General features: G+C 36.9%; 1 protein-coding gene across 11 annotated transcripts in view; it reads right to left on the bottom strand.

The window, feature by feature from the left end:
• Positions 1–21750, bottom strand: part of ST7 (suppression of tumorigenicity 7) — a 235273-nt gene that overhangs the window by 174971 nt on the left and 38552 nt on the right. For 2 of the 11 annotated variants that reach the window (XM_069462494.1, XM_069462496.1), the window contains exon 1: positions 12176–12275. The exons of 7 other annotated variants lie outside the window; for them this stretch is intronic. In XM_069462494.1, the coding sequence (XP_069318595.1) occupies positions 12176–12188 (13 nt within the window). In that variant the 5' untranslated portion in view covers positions 12189–12275. Of the gene's footprint in view, positions 1–6141; positions 6553–12175; positions 12276–21750 lie in introns of those variants that run through there. 2 more of the 11 variants (XM_069462493.1, XM_069462495.1) reach the window with 1 other exon arrangement.

Below are 21750 nucleotides of genomic sequence, written 5' to 3'. Positions count from 1 at the left end.
ACTTAATAATATTCCTAATTTTTTTTCCTAATTCAGTAAGTGTTTTTAAGTTTATTTAAATATTTATCTATATGACTATTACTGAACTAACACGGAAAACACTTGCATGATGAAGTGTTTTAAGTGGAGAACATTCCAACCTTTAGTGACTTAAGCCAATGCTGCAATAGCATTGTGACCAATAAGTGATGCCTGCCATGGGGCTAGTAGTAAGAAATACATTGGTCATTTGCCAGCCTTGACCCATTTCATCAATTTCATGCAGTTTCCTGCCTTCAGATCTCCTACTGGGTCCCTTTAAAGATTTCCATGATGGAAATTCCAGTCTTCCAATCAGCATTAGGAACTGACATTTCCCCTTCTTTAGCCAGTCTTCCCCACTGCTGGACTCTACTCTCCACAGATGTCCCTTGATAATCCCCACCCTGGTGCAGATGCCCTGGCCCCAAAAGGCCAATTTCCCTAACACCAAGAGTTCATTGGAAAAGCCCCACTTTGAGCTTAGATGGTAGATGACCAAACTCTGGTAGAATGTGGTGGAACCATGATTTGAATCCAGGCAACTGAAAGCCAGGGTCTCTGCACTTAGTTGCTCCATGTGGCATGTAGTTGCTGCCTTGTCTACAACATGCATTACATTGCACCTACATATTTCAATTCATAATTATCTGAGTCTATTATTAATACAAATAAAATATAGTGAAAATCTTACAATTTACTATTCTAGTACAGTAAATGTGACTTTTAAATAATACAAAATTTGTGTATTTTCTAGTTAAAAATGTATTAATACGTGTAATTAGTGCTTTATATTGACTAGAAAAAAATGGGGGGATATCAACACCTTCCACAAAAGCAACAAAAAAATGACCATACAATTCGTAGTCTAGTGTCCCATATAGTCTTATATGGAAAGTTTAACAGTAAACTTTGAACATAATTTAATGCAGTGACTATTATTAATGTTTAAAAATACACATGATCAGTAACTTTTCCAGCTCAGCCTCCATAATAATGAATTCTAATCACATCCTGTGTAACTCCATGGGGATTCTATGGGGAAAGTTCCCATATATGGTAATTTTCTCCATAGACTCACCACAGTTTATACAGGATATGAATCTGGTCAATTGTGACAATGAAAACAACAAATCACTGAAAACTCTTATGTAATTTTTGCTGAACAAACTACAGATTAACAATTAGGGAGACCAATACTGAAGGGAAAATAAGAAATCGGAGAACTTAAAAATAACCACGGGCATTTTTATTCCATTTCTGTACAAGCAGAAGTACATAAATATCCAGAAAAAAATTCCTATCTTATTTAGTTGAAAATATTCTATTGATAGTAAAAATTACAATGTTAACTATTAACAGCCAAGAAACCCAAGAGTAAATTTCATATCAGAATGTATGTTGTCAGAAGCAAAGAAAGGATGATACAGTAAGATGAGTCAAAAACATTACATGAGTTTTAGCTTTCCAAGCTCCTATATAACTGTGTCCCCATATAAGTCCCTGTAATGCTTAATTATTTTTTCATATTTATGACTTTAGCAGTCTATGGTATTCTACTTATCTAAAGTCATATAATAACATTTTTCTTTTACATTCAATGCTCTCAGTGCAGACTTAGAGGTGCGTTTTTGTGTATACAGTTAGCTATTTCTATTTTGTTTTAAGTAAGATGAAAGCATATAAAATCCATTACAGCTAAATCTAACCACCAGATTAAAGTTGTAGGAAAGGAAAATGGCTGGTATTCCTAAATTACCTGGTTTAATATGACAAATACCAATGAAAGTGAAAACAAAATAAGAGTACTAAAATGCCAAACATACTACCAGCAAAAACAGCAGTATCTGACACAATTATTTAATAACTGGGTGCTTATTTTGAGAATTGATCCAGTTGTGAATAGCCATTTGTGAATGACCACAGTCACTATTCACATCTCAGCCAATTCACAGAAATTACACCAAAACAATAGACCCAAGTTTAATCTCACATGTGACCAGCTGCCAAGAATGGCCCTGAGATACACATAAGAGCATGACTCATTATTTGTTATCCAGGAGATGTCTGTTTAATTACAGTATCTTGGTGACCTAATATTGCTGGAGTATATTCATTTGACTCTCTCTCACACAATGGCTCCAAAAATTGAGATAATTACCTTGCTCTTGGTAACATGGTACCACACTATTAAAACTCAGAAACAGTCAATTCCAACTTAATGCATTCGTCAGTAATGAAAATAAAAGGCAACAGCTGTACTTTTGGTGCCCATCAAAAAGAAATCGCAAGGGGCATCACATGTCCTCCAAATCCTTTCCAGCAGCTGGCTACCTACCCAAGTTGATATGAACATCCAGAGAATGGCAGGGAAGATGTGTGGACCAGCCACACCAGAGCTAAAGAGAACTCCTGACCCCCATCCACTATTCCCCATCTCCACTAAGCTCAGGTTGGGTGGATCTTACCTAAGCTTTGTTGGCACTTCGGTGATTTCTTTATGCCCTATGCAGATTCTCTAGAAGTTCTGTTTAATTTATTGTAACTCCAAGAAAATTATGGGAGGAGGGATTAAAATTGATGCTGTTTTGCCCCAGGGACATCCTGTTTCTCAGCAGGTAAGGTGTTGCTCTCTTCACTGGACTAATAAGGCAGGTGCTTTGGAAGACACATTAAATGTTAGACCAGGGCACAATTCCCACCACGGTACATCTTAAATGGTACCCTTGAGAACTGAAAAAGTTAAACATGGGAGGGAGAAAAGAGAAGAACTGAGCCCAATAAATGCTAATTGAATAAATATTCATCATACTTAAAGTATCTACTCTTTGGAGAATAGCTGGCTTTATCAGGGAGGACGTAACCAAATGGTGGCAGTGCAAAACCAGTATTCCTTACTCCAGAAAAACAAAAGATGAAAATTTTTTTCTCCCTTTCTCCATGAAAATTTTTTCTCCTCTTAAAAATTTTAAGAGGGATTTTTTTTAATTCTGTGGAATTTAATCAATTTATTTAAAAATATAAACTATCATGAAATCAATTAAGTACTCCAAATCTGCATTTTTTCAGGCTATGTCTTCCAGGTCAAAGGCTTGAACCCCCAAATATGCATTTTAATGACAACCTACCTCTACAAAACTTTATTGATACTACTTTCCTCTTATACCTAAATTATTCTGATGACAGAAACTAAAATTGTGTTTCTTCAAAATAGATAAAGAATAGAAATACTATTCTCATTTTTAGACATGGGAAATTTCAGTAAAGGAAAAAAGCTCAGTGAAATACAACAAGATTTTAACAAGCAGTTACAGAAGCTGTACTTCCCGCTTTGTAATGATTAGTCTATACATACTACAGAACACTTCCATTTCAAAGTGGCCCAAAATAGATTGACTGTGGCCAATCCATACTACTGTGGGAGATTTAGATCCACTAAGTTAAAGAGATGAGACTGGTACAGTTGGACATATTGACTAAAATGATGTCAGACATAAAAGAGCATTTATTAATTCTACTGCCATAGCTGTGTAAATCTTTAGTTTTGATGAACTAGGGCTACTCTTCTAGATATATTTTTTGGAATTTTAAAGGCTTTTTTAACTTTTTGATTGTTTGGGGGGGGTTGTCAAATCAAGTATCAAAATAATATTATTTTAGTGAGACAGAATATGTTATAATGTGATACCCAGGCTACTGTAAATTCCTGACCTCAAAGGTCTGAAACATAAAATCAACTTAATTAATCCAATATTTTAAAAATGAAGACATTTCCTTCTCTTACAGGCAAACAGCAAGGTGGAGAGCAAGAAAATTTAAAAGAGGCATTTACGACAAGAATATATAGCATCAGAAGTCAAAATAGTGGTTGCCTTTTCACAAGAAGGGGAAGTAATATTTATTAACTGGGAAGGGCCACAGGAGAACTTCCGGGGGAAATGGAAATATTCTGCATTTTGATCTGGGTAGTGGCTCCATGGGCAAAAATTCACTGAGCTGCATGCTTAGACCTATGCATTTTACTATATGTAAATCATATCTCAATTTAAAAAGTAAAAGCATCTAAATACAAGTAAGGCACTGCAGCCAGAAATCAAAAAAAAGAATCATGAAAGCAAAATAAGTTAAAAAAAAAATTTAACCCTTTCCAGGACCTAGCACAGCATTGTATACAGGATAGATAAATACTTCTTTCGACAATTTAGTAAAAACCCCTAGGTGGTTTGGGTTCCCTTCTGAACTAATTAGAATTTCAGCTGTGACTATTTTTCTGAATATTCTAAATACAGATAGTTTCAAGGCTATAAAATAGCCTCCAAAAGAATGAAGTCAAAGGCCCAGAGAGCTATGCCTCAAAACACAAAGAAAATACACTTGTCTTAACTCTGAATGCAGACTTAGGGAATCTTCTTATCTAAAAAAGGCAGCCCATTTTCAACACATAACATCCACTGACAGGAAGAGGCTATGTATGGTAGATTGCTTGCTTCTAGTGATAAGCAAGAAACAAAACTTAAATACTCAGTAAAGGTAAAACAAAAAAAAGCTAAAAATCTGCATGATAGTATTCTGTACTCTGAATGGTATTCTGTTCTGCTCAGTAATCTGGTAGCTATGGAGACCAAAAGCAGCAAGCAGTTTTGAAACATATCACAAAGCACATAAGTAATATTATCAAAAGATCAGGTTTGATTATCAAGAAAGGCTGTGTGTCTAATTGGTAAAACTGGCCAGCAAATGTTAGAGTCACTAGTCCAAGAACCCAAAGACGCCCACACTGAGTTTCAACTTCTACTTTCAGCTAAATGAAGTAACAGGACTAATTTTTACTATATAAATATTTCTGTCCATACCTAGGCTCCCACTTAAGCAAAATTTCATGACTGAAATAAAACTGGAAGGTCTGTGTCACTTAATAATCTATTTCCATTTCTTGGATGATAATAATTCTAAATGTACCATTAAGTGAATTCAAAAATTATTTTTAAATTATTAGGAAATAATATTGTCACATGCTGAATGGGACATTTTATATCACCGTTATTCTATCACAATTTTTATTAGGCAATGTGGTAGTTTCAGAGATGGGAAGCTTCCACAGTGAAACAACAAAAATAACCTTTTAAAAAAGCCAATCAAGAAACAAAAGAACGGAGGATTATTAGCTCTCTAGAAATGCTACTATTCTGCAATAATTATCAGCTAATTATTCACACTGATCACCTGAGATCAGAAAGTAAAAGTCAAATTACAAGTTCATATGGAATAGATTTCCTAAATTCCTGTCCTAACCCCCTTCTCCCTGGCAATGATAATTGCCTTGCCAATGTTTAATGCTCTAGGCCAGCAGATTGAGTCTCTTAGAAATTCTTAATTGTCATCTTTGCTTGTAGATCATGACAAAATATTATGCAGAACCTATACGGGTACATTGACAAGTTATATTATTCTATACCCAACATGAAATAATTCTCAAATAGGGTGGTTATCAATTCTAGCTGTCTTCAACTGCTGTTCTGTCTAACCCATTGTGCAGGGCCTGCTCTGCACCAAAGCAATTTCCTTGTATAAGTTTTAAGAAAGATACAACACTGCTGGACTGTGATGCTAGCCAGCATATCAAAATTGAAGCTATTGTGAAAAAAAAATCCATCTTCAAATATAAAGCTATTTATAAATATGGAGGAAGAATATGTAATGATACTTTTCTCTCTTTAGATGAAAAATGTAAGCATTTCTTTCCTTTCGAATAAACGCTATCATTTCAGATCCTCCTAGTATCTATTTTAGGGTTTACGCACCATTACTGAGCCCACAACAATAGATCAGTGACAGGCCTGATCCCGTCAATTAACACATTCTGGGGAGGCTGCTGGGATCCCGGATCCCGCCTTCCTATCTCCCTCCTGGAGGCCTGGTTTTGACACATTGACATCCGTGGCCCTGAGGATGAATAACCCAGTCAAGGGGAATCCCTTTCCTGAGACCAATTCCTTTGTAATTAGAGCCAAAATACAAAACGTCATTAATGACCTAAGGCGAAGTGATAAGAACTCCAAGCCAATGAAACCATGACAGCAAGCAGATTTCTAAATAGCAGAGAAGTAGGATCCATTTACTTACATGAAGATTCAGTGCCAAACATGGCTGGCTCCAGAGGCTGCCTTTAAAAAAATTAGAAGAAAAGAAAAAAAAAATGAAGAAAAAGCCAGGAGAGCGTGTGAGCCTGTGAGAGTGAAGAGATGAGCCGGCTACACAGCAGGGGTCATGCAGCCAGACAATGCAGTTCAAGCTGTGTCCAGCTGCCAGATTCTCCTCTTACGAGCTTCAGTTTTCTCCCGTGTGACTGAAGAGCAAGGTCTCTTACGGCACCAAAAACCGAAGAGCTGCTTTGGAAAATCCACTAGGCAAAGGCAGGCCGACGTGGCTCCTGTGGGATGCAGTGAGGCAAGACTAGGTAGCAGCAGGGGCAGGTCTGGGAGCAGCAGCAACAGCGGATACTGCAATCCCCAGCCCTGCTGTAGCAATAAGACAATAGCAGGGCTTATGCATACGCTAGATGACGTCAGGGACACTGCACAGACCAACTGCGCTGCTTGAGCCAGAGGCTCCAGGGGCTCCAGGGGAGCAGCGCGATTCAAAGGGGAATTCCTTTGTCACAAAATGCACAAGGCCAAGAGCCACGTATATATTCCCTCTCCTGAGGAGTTCTTCATCCTGTGACACCAGGCAGTAAAAGAGACCTCAAAGAAATTTAAATATTGGCTTTAAAGCAACTAACCACAAAGACATCATGCAGATCAGCGTTCTTGGTTTTATGCAGCAAATAGAACTTTCCAAGGGAATTAAGAAGATCAGAAATAAGAAAAATAATCTACCTTTGAAAGTAATTACAGAAGAGTTCATTGTTATTTTCTCTAAGTTTATGGTAGATTGACAGATCAAGGGTTGTACACTCAATCACAAATGTGAAAATAGGTGTACTAACATTCTGGGCATTTAAATACACACAAATGTATCAGTAAAATAATAGCACAGATACTTAGAACACTGCTTGGCACACAATGAGCACTCAGATGTTAGTGATTACATTATTAGTTATTTTGCAACTATTAATCAAATGTGAAAATCACTGCTCTGGGAATATATTTATGTACATATATTTCTCCTATTTCTTCATTTTGCTTTGCATGAATTTCTATCATTTTCCAGAGTAATTCAGTATTTTAAGGCAATGTGCACACATCTGTGTACAACTGTCTATGAGCGGGCATTTGTGACCAACATATTATATTTCTTTTTTATCTACCCACACAGAGAAATAATTGAAGAGAACCAGAGTAGTGGCTCACGCCTGTAATCCTAGTACTTTGGGAAGCCAAGGTGGGAAGATCACTTGAGGCCAGGGGTTCAAGACCAGCGTGAGCAACATAGCAAGACCCCATCTCTACAAAAAAAAAAATTTTTTTAAGAAATAATTGAAGATATTAATATTTTGTCTCTTGACTTTTGTCACTGGACAGATAAAAGTCTTCCTGTATTATGTTATTCTTAGAAATCTGTTTTTTAAAAAATATTTAGAAGTCTATGAACTTTCATTAGAATGCCTATCCAACATAAGCAAAGAAAGTTTTGTTTTAATGTTTTAAAAATATAAACATGCACAAGAAGTGAATATATATGCATATGTAATCTCATAATCCCACACTTTTTATATCATATATAGTAGGAAGTTCTAGAGTTCAATTCTCCTCTCCACTCATTCATCCAAGGTATACATCATTTCCAATAATTTCTTATGTTTACAAAGACACGTCTTTATATAGATACAGTTTTTAAACATTAAATTCTGGTGTGAATGTGGAACTGCAAATTACCATCTAAAATATCATTAGTGGCTTTTCTGGTCAGTATATGTAGTATCTACCTTATCCTTTTAATGGCTGGGTAAGATTTCATTGTATGAATGTACCATAATTTATTCAAGGTAACTTGATAGTTAGCTTACTGAAAATGCTGAATCATTAAAAAGAAATAGTGATAATGCTACATAAGGTAAAGAACAAACCTTTTGTTGTGTGAAAGAATGACAATAGCTAATAATTACTGAGTGTTTACTATGTGCCAGGCACTATTCTGGGAACCTTACATGTACTAACTCATTTAATCTTCAACATAACTCTACGAGGTAGATACCACTATTATCCACATTTGACAGATGGTAAAATAATTTGCCAAAGTCACGCAGGTGGTAAATGATATTCTGGTATTCAAGCCCAAGTCTGTTTCTAAAGCAATGCTCTTAACCACTCTACCATAATACCTCTTGAACAATGAATAATTGCCAAAATATATTTTAAGGATTCAACCGAAATGAAGAGAAAACAGAAGCTGAAAATGTGGAGGAAAATAATCCTTAAAAGAGAAAGATCACCAGAGAAAACTAAAAATGACAGGAAGACTACTGAAAATTGTAGGAATTAATAAAAACGTACACCTTCAAAAATAATCAGTCAGGTCAACAACCAAGGGGGAATATCAAAAATGGTGTTGAGATAAAATTGTAGGAAGTGGGAAAGGGCAATACATTTCAAAAGGGTTGAACCTTAAAGCCAAAATATAACCTTACATAGATCTATTTAAAATTGTGTATGAGATGTTATATATGAATAGTCACTCAAATGGTGAATGGACATGCCTATCACAAAGGCAAGAGAGGAAGTAGAATGAGAAAGTGGTCCCTAGGTAAGAGATATTTTCAAACAGAAACTATGGTTTATATGCAGTAAATAACTGCTTTGACAACTCATTTATGTTGCTCCTTTTTTCAGCTCATATGTGGAGTGGTGTGTGTTGTGTGTGTGTATATGGGTATATATGTGAAAATACATTCTTCTGAGGGTGTTTATTTATTTCTTGGTGCAGACTTCTAAGAGTAAGTTAAAGGCTGTAATATTTTTCAAGAAGTCTACTTTTTAGACTGTAACAGGATCAGTATGTTAAAAAACATCAGGTGTTTCACTTGCCAGCCAAATTGCACACAAATCACATCCTCTGATTCCTATGAAGGTTTCTGTAACCTGGAAGCCTGAGGTGTTTCTAAACACTTTAGAAGGCTTGGATCCACATCACTGAAGACCCATCTTTTATAAAAATGATTCCAAAAGTTTAGCTTGCTCCAATTCTATCCTCTAGTCAGCTCAGAGAATGAACACAAATTTTTATGTGTTGCCTAAGGAAAATGTAATGAAGGAAAATGAAGGAAGAATAAAACTGATCTGATGTCCCTCACTGTCCCCTCTTCAAAAAATCATACATTTCAAAACAAAAGTGATCTTTGGATTATCCATTCTATCTAATTATTCCTGCCTGTGATCTTGCCCTTCCATTAATACAGGCAATATTATTAATTTCAAGATAAAATTAGCAATGAAAGATTAACATTCAAAATAATTTTGTGGTAAAAAATAATCATTAAATTAGAATGCTATTGATAAAGAAGGATAAGTGAAAATCTCAAAGTAAGTCAACAGTCAATTTTAAAGGAAACCCTATTCATGCATTCACTCAACAACTATTTCCTGGGATCCTAATGTTCTACATTTTAGGAGTACAGCCATGAACAAACTCCCTCCCTTATGGAACTTATAATCCAGTGGGCAAGACACACAGACAAACACACAAGATGTCAAGTGATGGTACGTATTATGAAGAAAGATAGAAGAATTAAAGAATAAAGAGTAATTGAATGGGAAGGTTATTTTAGGTAAAACTGTCAAGAAAGGCTACTCTAAAAAGAGACCTGAAAAAATCTCATGCATAACATGGAAGTAAGAGTATTCCATGCAAAGGCCTTGAACAGAAGTATTTTTGGCTCCTTAAATTTTTTTTACAATAAATCTATTCTTGAATCATCAAATATCAGTTTGCTAGTAAGATGCCCCTTTCAGTGCTATGGTGATGTCATCAGAACAAAAGTGTTTGTGCTAAATTGTGCTGACAACAAAATAAATTCTTTCTAACCAAAAAAAAAAAAAAAAAATCACTGTGCCATGAACTGAGTTGTTCTCTTCAAAGTTTAATGGATTAAATGTAGCTATATTTGCAAATGTGTAAATGTTTATAAAAATCACTATAGAACATTCAAAATAGCTTCCTACCACATCAGACAGTTAATTTAATTAATGTACTCATTAATGTGGTAAAAACTTAATCTCATTTTACAGCACATACTACATTTGAAAGTGTCCTATCTGTGAATGTCTCTAAAACCACCTCCTTTATTTACATTAAAGTTTTTAATGTCTATTTAGCATGTTAAAGTTGTACGGCTTACTTTAAAACAACAGAGGAATGTTTTAACAGCAATATACAAACTATAGAAAAATGAAAGAATTGATCAATGATTATATTCCTTGGGGGGGGAAAGATACATATTTACAATAAAAAGTGTATGCTAAGGCCAGGCGTGGTGGCTTGTACCTGTAATCCTAGCACTTTGGGAAGCCAAGACGGGAGGGTAGTTTGAGGCCAGGTATCCGAGACCAGCCTGAGCAAGAGAGAGACCCCCATCTATATAAAAAAACAGAAACATTAGCCAGGCACAGTGGCTTGCACCTGTAGTCCCAGCTACTCAGGAGACTGAGGCAGGAGGATTGTTTGAGCCCAGGAGTTTGAGATTTCAGTAGGCTATGATGATGCTACTGCACTCTAGCCCAAGGTGACAGAGTGAGGTCCTGTCCCCACTCCACCCCAACCCCCCCCCCCAAAAGTATACTTAAAGTATACTTATAGAAAAGCTCTCTGGTAGGATTTTACAAATTTGATTTCTTTGCATATGGCTATAAAGAGTATTACTTCTTGCTTTAACATAATAGAACAACTCTTCTAAAAGACAGGTACATTTCATTTCAGAACCCTAGAATAAAAGTATATTAATCTTATGGGGAAAAGAAAATCAAAATACACACACACACAAATACAGGTATACTTGCTTTAAAGAAACTCTAAAATAAAAAATGAGAAATTTATAGAACAAATCTTTTTAGGGCAACTAACTGCTTTAAAATGTTTTATCTTCAAAAAGTAGTCACCAAAGTCCTTTAAATAGCAAGCATTTTAAATTACCAATTTCCCCCAAATTTTATTTGTATGCCATAACTAGCTGTCTTGCCAAAGGTCCATCTACAGGTCTAAAGGGATCATTAATAAATACTATGTAAGCAGAGTACAATCTGAATGCACACTGGTACTTTTATCACACTGGGTATGGAAGGTGGGTCCCTGCACTAGAGGAAAACTTTTCCAAAAGCCTTTGGAACTAAAGGAACTTTAGTTTAAAAGCAATCTGTCAACAGCATCACCATTACCCAAAAGTTCAAATTTAGGGTAATGTAATTCTGAATTGGTTACACAAATTTTGGGCAAAGACTCATGTCCTTGCCTCCTCACTTCTTCACCTCCCACCCACACTTTCACCCCACCCGATCTAAGGGAATCCCCACTTACTCAGCAAGCAACCACCCACCCATGGCTAGGATCAACCTAACTTGATTCCTGAACCTGTACCAATCTACCATTTGGGGAAACCAAAAATTGAGAACACGGCTCTGCAATTTAAAAAAGGAAGAAACTAGCTATCCATCAGAAAAACCAAGACACACTTACACTCAGAAAATGTAGGATAAAAACTGAAATTCTCCAATTCACTTCATTATGTTAACACCATCTAAAAGATAGGGCCACACACAAGCACAAAATCACCACCACAATGCCAAAAATATTTAAAACAAACCAGAAACTCTCTGTACACTGTGTATATTTTATTCCCTATGTGGCATAATCTGAACTGAGATGTTTGTACTTTAAACCTTCAGGTCCAGAGGGGACAAATATGGATTAATTATGGGTTGTAATTTATTTTAAGTCTGTTTGAAAATGACCCAACAAAAATAGAAGAAACAACAAGGGTATGTCTGAGAAATTCCCTTAAGTGCTTAGCCTAAAGTAATCACAATTTACATAAAACAAATTCATACATACTCGGAATAAATTGATGCATAATACATTTAAAAGTACACGTACAACCAACAATTTTTAAAATATTATTTTTTAAGTAATTCTACATGCCTGGAAAATATTTTAAATTTGATTTTACCTGTATAATCCATAATGAAGCAGTAAGCAGGAAGCCGAGTATTTTCCAAAATACAACTCTAACAGCCACAAAATGAAACGGCTCCCCGGTCTGGCAAACCACTTCTGGGGAAGCCTCCTGCCATGTGACATGAAGCACACCCACACTTCTGCTTATGTTGACTCAAGCTGCAACGGCACCAGCTAGGGCTCTGCTCTCCTTTGCCTGTTCTTTTAAAGCTGTCCTTAGAAAAGTCTCTCTTAGAAAAAAGCCATTATTTCTTCTCATGTCGTTTCTTTATTAATTATTTGGTTAAAACTAGGGGGGACAAAGTCTCTTATTTCTCTAAGTGAAAAGTACACAAGATATCCATATTTCATCCTAGCACTTAATGATACAAAGCCATATAATCTGAAAGGGGTCAGTGTCCAAATTTTTAGTCCTCATTTTGTCATTATGTTCATTCATTTTATAGTACATATGCACACTTGATCCATGTGAAACACACTGGATTAATGTGAAAACAAACCTAATAAAGGTGATGAATGAACAATCCTTTAAAGCATATCTAAGACCTCGAAATCATTTATCCAAGACATCAAATGGAAAGGACATAGGTCATTACTGAGACACACTCTGTCTGATGTAATCTTTAATGTCACATTGCCGCATACCCTGAGCCATCTTTTCCCTCATTGCCAATTGTTTTGATCTTGAGTATGTCCTAGCTAACACTTTAAATAAACTTTAATAATGGCTACTTCGTCTTGATACAATTCTTCACCTTGCCAAAAGACAAGACATAAATAATTTTTTCAATTTTTTATCAGTTTTCATTTTTTGTTTCAAGCAACCTGAATGGTTCAACAATTTCCAATTTAGTTCTCCCCTCCAAAATTGCAGCTACTTTGAAGAAAAAGTATTGGTTGTTTAGAATGGTTTTGCTGGAGCAGTGGAATGTTTTGCTTTTATTTTATTACTTTCCTTTCCACTGAATAAATTTCTCCATAAGAAATTATAACGTTGACAATACTATGAAATATGATTTCTAATTTTCAATATATTATCAAAAGTGTACAGTACAGAAATCTGGGCTAAATGGTATCATTTAACAGATCTCCACAATAATTTTATAAAAGGAAATGAGAAAGCATCACTTCACTCAGTCATCTAGTCAATGCTTCATTACCATAAGCAGAGCCCATCATATTCTGCTAACAGTCAAATGCTGTTAATTCTCATCAGCCTCACCTGTCACTGTTGCTAAAACAGCCCCTCTCACTTCTCAGACCTTAATTCTCTTTTATCTTAATCTAATTTACAGATTGGGAAGCTTTTCATGAGCTTTAACAATTTGATATAGTTTCTACCTGATAATTAAGATGTGCAAATGGCTAAAATATTAATATCATGATTATTTTAAAATGGCAAGCTCAAAATGCTTGACAATAACTACCTTAATTTCCACAAAACTTACAAGTGTGCTGATTGCCATTATCTGATGTCACATGAAATGAAATTTTATGCCTTTCACAATTTAGTTCTGTTAGCATGGGTTTATAAGTTCTTATCTAATTATTTGAGAAGCATTATTTTAAGAGTGGTTTTATTTTTATGTTTTATAAATCTTGTTTAAGTCACAGATATTTTAAGGAAATGCATTTTACTAACAGAATGAGACCATAATGAAAAACCTAAATTAGAAAATACAAGACAGACGGATAGATGGGTAAGTAGATTTAAACCTACAACTACTCACAGTTAAGTGATTTTCTATACCTCAGAAACCCAGCAGAGTGGTTAAGAGCCAGGCTTAACAGAGAGAGAAGCCAGGCTTACTCAGAGAAGATTCAAGTCCCACCTTAGCCACCACTTACTAGTTGGATGATCTTAAGCAAGTTTCTAAATCTCTCTGAGCCTTGGTTTGCTCATAAATTGACAAAAGGCTTAGATCAATGCTTGTAACATAGTAACAGCTAATAGATAGAAAGCACTTTGTGTGTACCAGGCATTGTTCTTATTCATGTATTAATTTATTTAAAACATAAAAACAACTCTATGAGGCTGAGTATGGTGGCTCATGCCTCTAATTCCAGCACTTTGGGAGGCCAAAGCAGGATGATGGCTTGAGGCCAGGAGTTTGAGACCAGCCTGGGCACCCTGGAGAGACCCCAGTTTCCACACACAAAAAAAAGATTTCTTAAAAATTAGCCAGGCATGGTGGCCTGTATTATACATTAGGTTATTAAGTATGAAATGTCGAATTTCCTTAAGTACTAAGTTTGACAGTTGATATCTCTGACACTTCACTTTGACACTTCTTGTTTTAGTTTTATTGTGAAGATACATTCTTATTCTTTCAAACTCGGTTTGGCTTGTGATTATCTTTCAAATTTTTTTAAAGTAATTTTTGTGAAACCATGGCTAAGTCAAAAATGCATGTTATTTTTGAATATGAGTTCCATCGTGGAACTAATGCAGCATGGACAGCTCGAAATATCCACAAAGTGTTTGGGAAGGATGTGGCTAATGAATGTACAGTACATGGATGGTTTGAAAGTTCCATTCTGGAGAGTTTAATCTTGAAAATGAGCCATGTGGGCAACCTGAGACCAAGGTGGATAATGATGCACTGAAAGCTGTAATGGAAATGAATCCATCTCGACCTATCCATGAATTAGCCACAAGGTTTGACATTACTATTCCAACAATATTGGACCATTTGAAACAAATGGGCAAGATAAAGAAGCTGGATAGATGGGTTCTGCATGAATTAAAGGAGCATCAGAAGAAAAATCATCTTGAAGCTTGCCTTTCTTTGCTGTCATGACATAAAGGCGAAACATTTCTACACCATATTGTTACGTGTGATGAAAAATGGGTTCTTTTTGACAATCTCAAGTGTTCTCACAATGGCTGGATAAAGATGAAGTGCTCAAACACAGTCCAAAACTGAATATTCATCAAAAAAAAACTAATGGTGTGTGTTTGGTGGTCCAGCTCTGGTTATTACCCACTACAGCTTCATGAAACCTGGTCACTCAATTACAGCAGATGTCTACTGCAACCAACTGAACAAAATGATGAGGATGCTTGTTATTAAGCAGCCAAGATTGGTCAATAGAGACAGGCCAATCCTCTTGCAAAACAAGGCTTGACCACATGTCACACAAACAACACTACTTAAACTACAGCAGCTGGACTTGGAAACTCTCTGTCACCCACTGTATTCACCAGACCTTGCACCAACTGACTACCACTTTTTCCAGGGTTTGGACTTTTTCTCACAAGGAAAAATATTCAGTTCTCAACAAGCTCTGGAAAATGTCTTTGGTGATTTCATCACCACTTGCTCTCCACGCTTCTTGGCTGCTGGCATACACAAGCTACTGTTAAGATAGCAAAACTGTGTCCATAGTTTAGGTGCATACTTTGATTAATTGTACTTCCTTATGTTTGAGATATAATAAGCTAAACTTTTGATTCGAAACTGGACATTTCATATTTAATGACCTTAATAGATGAGGAAGCTAAGGCATGGAAGACAAATAGCTTAACTTGCCTAAGTCACACACTATAATTAGCAGAGCCACAATTCAACTAGAGAAGCCTAGCTCAGCGTCTTTGTGCTTAACCACCATACAATACTGCCTCTCTAGATAAATAAATGGAAGCAAAAAAAAGAAAAATAATTTCAAAAAACTAGGTTTCATTCTTTCTAATAAAACCAATCCTACAGTTGGCCAAATATTACAGTTCAGAGTTTATAAAAATTATTTTTTATATCCCATATCAATTCCAACATGTAAAAAAATTAAACAGAGAGGCAGAATGAAAAGGACAATGTTTAAAGTCATTGTGATAGCTTAAAATGAGAATTGCATTAGCCAGTTAAGCAGAAATAAGTACTCAAATGCAGAAAGCTATATAACCATAAAAGGACATGCACTATCCATTGCATACCCAGCAACCACCAAGTCCCTCTCTACTTTTTCAGTTCTCCAAATGTCACAGTAGACACTACTTGCCTGGCCTCTATAAAGACTTAGAGCAGGTTCATCCGACTGTAATCTCAAAGCTCACTCAGGAGAGCCTTCGACCTACCTCCACAAGAATTTTCTCTATCCCCATCTCACCCTCAGCAAATGAAACTTGGTTTGCCTAGATGCCGCTCCCCAATCACATCTCAGTCCTCCCCAAAATGTACACCAACGCACCTAAAGTCAGAAGTTCTTCTCAGGTTACCTGTTCTAGCCTATGGGCCAGGGACCACTGTCCTAGCCACAACTTCCTGAGGCAGCAATACGTTGTATTTACTGCACTCTGCACCCTGGAACCCCAACTCAGATTCCCGCTACAACTTAACTCTTCATGATCCATGCTAAAAAAAAAGCATTGTTATCGAATCAAGAGTTCTGAGTCAACACTGCCACTCACTACTGATTTTTGGATTTAAGAGGCAAGAGTGAAGTGGAAGTCATCCTCATTCTCCGCCTCTGGGGAGGGTAGAGAACTGTGGACTCACGTGGCAGGAACTACTCCAGATAGGAAAGCCATGGAAAGGAAAGAGAGGAGAGCTGTGGCTCAGCCCCTGAGCTGTCATCTGCAGAAAACCCGGCCCTCTCTGTCCAGCTGTCTCAGTCAAGTCCTGGAAGGACGGGTCTCCTTGAGAAGCTTTATTGCTGGTACCCAGGCTGCATTGTCCTAAGACGTGTGACTCACTGGGCCATGAACCCTGCAGGAGTCAGGTCCTCTGACAGTTATTTCTAAGTGTGTTTTGTGAGTGTGTGTGTTTGTCTACTCACCTCTAGGCTGATCACTGGGGGACTGTCCAGATAGGAATGTGTGCCTGTGAACAGGAGGAGGCTCCTGTTCAGCATTCGACATTAATGCCCTGGACTAGGACGGTGCACCCGGCTCCCTTGAGGAGGGGCTGTTCCCAGAGCTCTAGCAGGATGGAATAGGGGATGGTGTGGGCTAGAAGAGGAGGAACAGTTATCACCAGGAGTAATGGAGTTTTCTCATCTAGCTGTAATTGGTTTGAAGTAGAATCCTACATCATTAGAGTTGAACTATATCTTAGGGATTATCCATCAACCTCCTCATTTTACCAGCTAGGAAACAGACATAACTTTACCATAATATCTTAAACCTCATTTCCAACCTACACAATAACTCACTTTTCTATTGCACATGTGTTAAAACCCCAGGGTTGGACTATGAATGCTAACCCTGTTTTTCCACATTTCAGAAATGATGATATGGGGTTTTCCCTCTAGTCTTGATAGTCGCCAACATCTCAGAGCTAAGTCAAAATGCCTTAGGTTCTATCTCATCCCAATTTCCCCTTCCTACTAAGTCAGAACAAACTTTACCTAAGATATCTCATTTCACTGCTCTCCCCAGCTTCTTACCACCCCCAGCCTGCATCTGCCTCAGCACTTCCTTTTCACATTCTGTCATCCTTTGTTGGCTTTGCTTAGTGAGCCTACTGAGCCCCAAACCTACCTCATGGCCTACCCCAAAATGTAAGAAGACTCCATTGCAAAAAGGATACTCTGGATCAAGAAGATTCCTACAGAGTGAGCCCAAATCTTCCCATCAGTGAGTTCTACCCCCAATACCTCAAAACTCTTAAGTAAGCTAAGACAGGTGAGCATCAAGCACTGAGCAGATAACAAAACAGCCCTATAAAGTGAAGAGGGAATCCAGCTACTCAACTCACTACCATAACCCAGACCAGTGCTCTACATTCTCCATGGTACAGAACCTAGGCAAAGCTAAGAATCATCCTCAGCAAGCACAAAAGCACAATTATGACCAAAGGCATAGGTGAAACTTGATAAGGGATCTACTTTACCAAACTCCAAACCTTCAGATAAGGGCTCTTTCTGGATAGACAACACACGTTTATTACGCTTTAAAAGGAGGGTGGCAATGGTGGCAGGATCCACAGTTCTCAGTGGCTGCAAAGCACAGACCTCGTATAAACTAGCAGGGCCACTCCCTTCTTACATGGGCCCCAAGAACATGACATCAAGTAACCACAGCTGGAAAGAGGGGAGAAATAATTTTTATAAGAGGTAGTGTGTAGTCTCCCAATCATTCATGTTTTTACTCTATCAGAAATGACAATAAAAAGGACATTGGGTTTAAGTGTTTAAGGTTAACCAGTAAAAAATACACATCAATTAATCTTGATATAAAATTATGAGTCATAAGAAACATGACTAAAGTTACTAAAATGCCTGGTAAAAATAAGAAAGATTAAGATTTTCTTCCTACAAATATGGATCCAACAATAAATATGCTTATTCATTTTATACCCTGACAGTGAAGGTCATCTTATATACATTTGAATCAAAGCTCTAATGTAAAGATCAGAATCAAAATCCAGGTTTTTACAACAAACAAGGAGGTACCCAAGCCAGAAATCCCTCTGTAGAAAAGCTTCTTTAGGCAAACCACAGACCTTCCTGTGTGATTTTGGTCTGTTCACCTTGTTGGCAAAAGGAACCACTGGAAAATAAGCAAAGAAAGTCACAAAAACAGTCATGAATGGACTAGTGTGGCTTCTCCCAGAGGCGAAAAACAGTGGAGAAATTCTTCAAGAAATGTAGCGGCCGGGTGCTGTGGCCCACGCCTGTAATCCTAGCACGCTGGGAGGCTGAGGCGGGCAGATCCTTTGAGCTCAGGAGTTCGAGACCAGCCTGAGCAAGAGCGAGACCCCATCTCTACTCAAAAAGTAGAAAGAAATTAGCTGGACAACTAAATATATATATATATATATATATATATATATATATATAGAAAAAATTAGCTGGGCATGGTGGAGCATGCCTGTAGTCCCAGCTACTCGGGAGGCTGAGGCAGGAGGATTGCTTGAGCCCAGGAGTTTGAGGTTGATGTGAGCTAAGCTGATGCCATGGCACTCTAGCCCGGGCAACAGAGTAAGACTCTGTCTCAAAATAAAAAAAAATAAAAAAAGAAATACTGTAGTTATTCAGGTAGAGTTCTAGGTAAGCACAGATCACAAATTTCCATGGTACTCCAAAACACAAATCGTTCTTGATGTTTTATAACAGGGTTTGGTAAACTCTTTCTATAAAGGGCCAAATAGTAAATAAGTTTAGATTTTGTGGGCCCATCCAGTCTCTGTCACAGTTACTCAACTCTGCTGTGTTAGTGCAAAAGTAGCCATAAACAATACATAAACAAACTAGTGTAGCTGTGTTCCACTAAAACTTTATTGACAGACTCTGAAACAATTTCTTACAATTTTCACATATCATGAAATCTATTATTCTTTTTAAGTTTTTCCAACCATTTACAAATGTTTAAAAAAAACATTGCTAGCTTGCAAACTATACAAAACCAGGCAGCTGATGGGCTATAGTTTGCCAACCCCTGTTCTATGATTTTTACTTTAGTTGATTTGACCTTTTTCTGAATGAGCAAGTCTTGATCTTCAATTAGGTCTCTGCCATCGACAACATCCACAAAGGTAATGGATTTCATCAACTGTCTGATAGATCAGGGTTGGAAATTCAAGAAAACTTTCACCCCAATTCCCTCCATTTCTAATAATACTATGAGCAATAACTAGTCTTGACTGCCCACACTACCTTGCTCATTCCCTATCACATTAGAATTGGTGGTAAATGCTGAACCAAATTCTGAGAAATCTTCAATCACTTTCACAGGATACCAAAAAACATTTCCAACTGGCATACATCTCCAGCCTCAAAGATTATATAAAAATGGAAATCATTGGTTAAGATTTCCCAGTTTCCCCAATTATATTATATTATAAGCCAGAAAACTTTCTCTAATGCACATTCATGGTACAAAATACGAGTAATAACTAGCTTGGTATAAGAAAATCTGACCCTGTTCTCCAACAATAGCTGAAAGAGAATTCGTGAGTAACAAAAGACATAGCAATCCTAATTGCACAGTTAACTAGTTTGGTTAGGCACTACACAACAGTACCTAATTTATGAAATTAAGAAGTTTAGATTATTTCTGTGGTCTTTTCTAGCTCTAAAATACAAGAATTCTGTAATGAACTACACTAATCATCATATGTGACCTACCTCATTGAGGGTTTCAGCATATTTCTATTAAAGTTCAACATGTATGACATCTTCACTTTTCATTATACTTCAGATAAGAGGCAGATAATTTCCTCTCTGCTCTTTTATCTCTGCTGTTTGAAAGGCTACTGAAAATATATTTCTAATCATGACAATGGCTATCCTCTTAGAAATAACCCAGTCTTAACACAGATGCAAAAGAAATTCCAAGAGAAAATGCAGTAAAGTATAATACTTGAGAAATGTTTCTAGAGACAGACATTTGTGCCTGCTACAACCACAAACTTCAAATCATGGAGCTTCCCTATAACAAAAGCACAAAGTCAAGTCTTTTAGCTACCACAGACATTAATCTTCAAACGTGCTTCATTTTTCCACAATAATCACACTCTTGACCTATACAAACCACACTGCAGTGTGACTCTAGAATGAAGCAGACCTGGATTTCGTTCCTGCCATTGCTACTTATGCAGTAAAAGTTATTTCCCTCTGAGCCTCAGTTTTCCCATCTATAAAACAGGGATGCTATATATGGTAATAATAGAAATGACATATACATACTGATATATAAATATTGATGTAGGAAGGCATCTACACCACACTGGTTAGGCAGGAAAAATAATTTACGAAACAACAGGAATAAGATGGTAGCATTGTGGAGTTTTTCTAAAAAGCAGACAGTAGAAAAATGGAAGGAAAATTCTGACACATGCTACAACATCGATGAACCTTGAGGACATTCTGCTAAATGAAATAAGCCAGTCACAGAAAGACAAATACAGTATGCTACCACTTACATAAGGTACCCAAAGTAGTCAAACTCACAGAGACAGAAAGTAGAATGGTGGTTGCCAGAGGCTGGGGGGAAAGAAAAATAGGGAGTTGTAATTTAATGGGTATAGAAATTATAAGATTTTTGTAAGATGAAAAGAGTTCTGAAGATTGGTTGCACAACAACGTGAGTGTGAGCCCCTAACAATAGAGTTAACTTGTCCCTTGAAGCTTTCAAGCTAGGCATTGACCTCTCTTCTCTAGCTATGAAAGGCTTAGATGGCATCTTCCTCCAATATAAGGCTATTTTGTCTACATTGAAAATGTTGTTTAGTGTAGCCACCTTCATCAATGATTTTAGCTAGAGCTTCTGGATAGCCTGTGCAGCTTCTACATCAGCACTTGCTGCTTTACTTCACACTTTTATGTTACAGAGAAGGCTTCTTTCCTTAAACCTCATGAACCAGCACTAGCTTCAAACTTTTCTTCTGCAGCTTCCTCACCTATCACAGCTTTCACAAAATTGAAGAGTTAGGGCCTTGCTCTGGATTGGGTTTTGGCTTAAGGGAATGTTGTGGTGGTTTGATCTTCTATCAGACCACTAAAATCTCCTCCATATCAGGAATAAGACTGCTTTGCTTTCTTATTATTTGTGTGTTCACTGGGGTAGCACTTTTAATTTCCTTCAAGAACTTTTCCCTTACATTCACAATTTGGCTCACTGTTTGG

The sequence above is a fragment of the Eulemur rufifrons genome, chromosome 29 (assembly GCF_041146395.1).
Source record: "Eulemur rufifrons isolate Redbay chromosome 29, OSU_ERuf_1, whole genome shotgun sequence".
Classification (NCBI taxonomy): domain Eukaryota; kingdom Metazoa; phylum Chordata; class Mammalia; order Primates; family Lemuridae; genus Eulemur; species Eulemur rufifrons.
The sequence above is the reverse complement of the archived record's forward strand: the minus strand, read 5'-3'. Positions and strand labels throughout refer to the sequence as shown.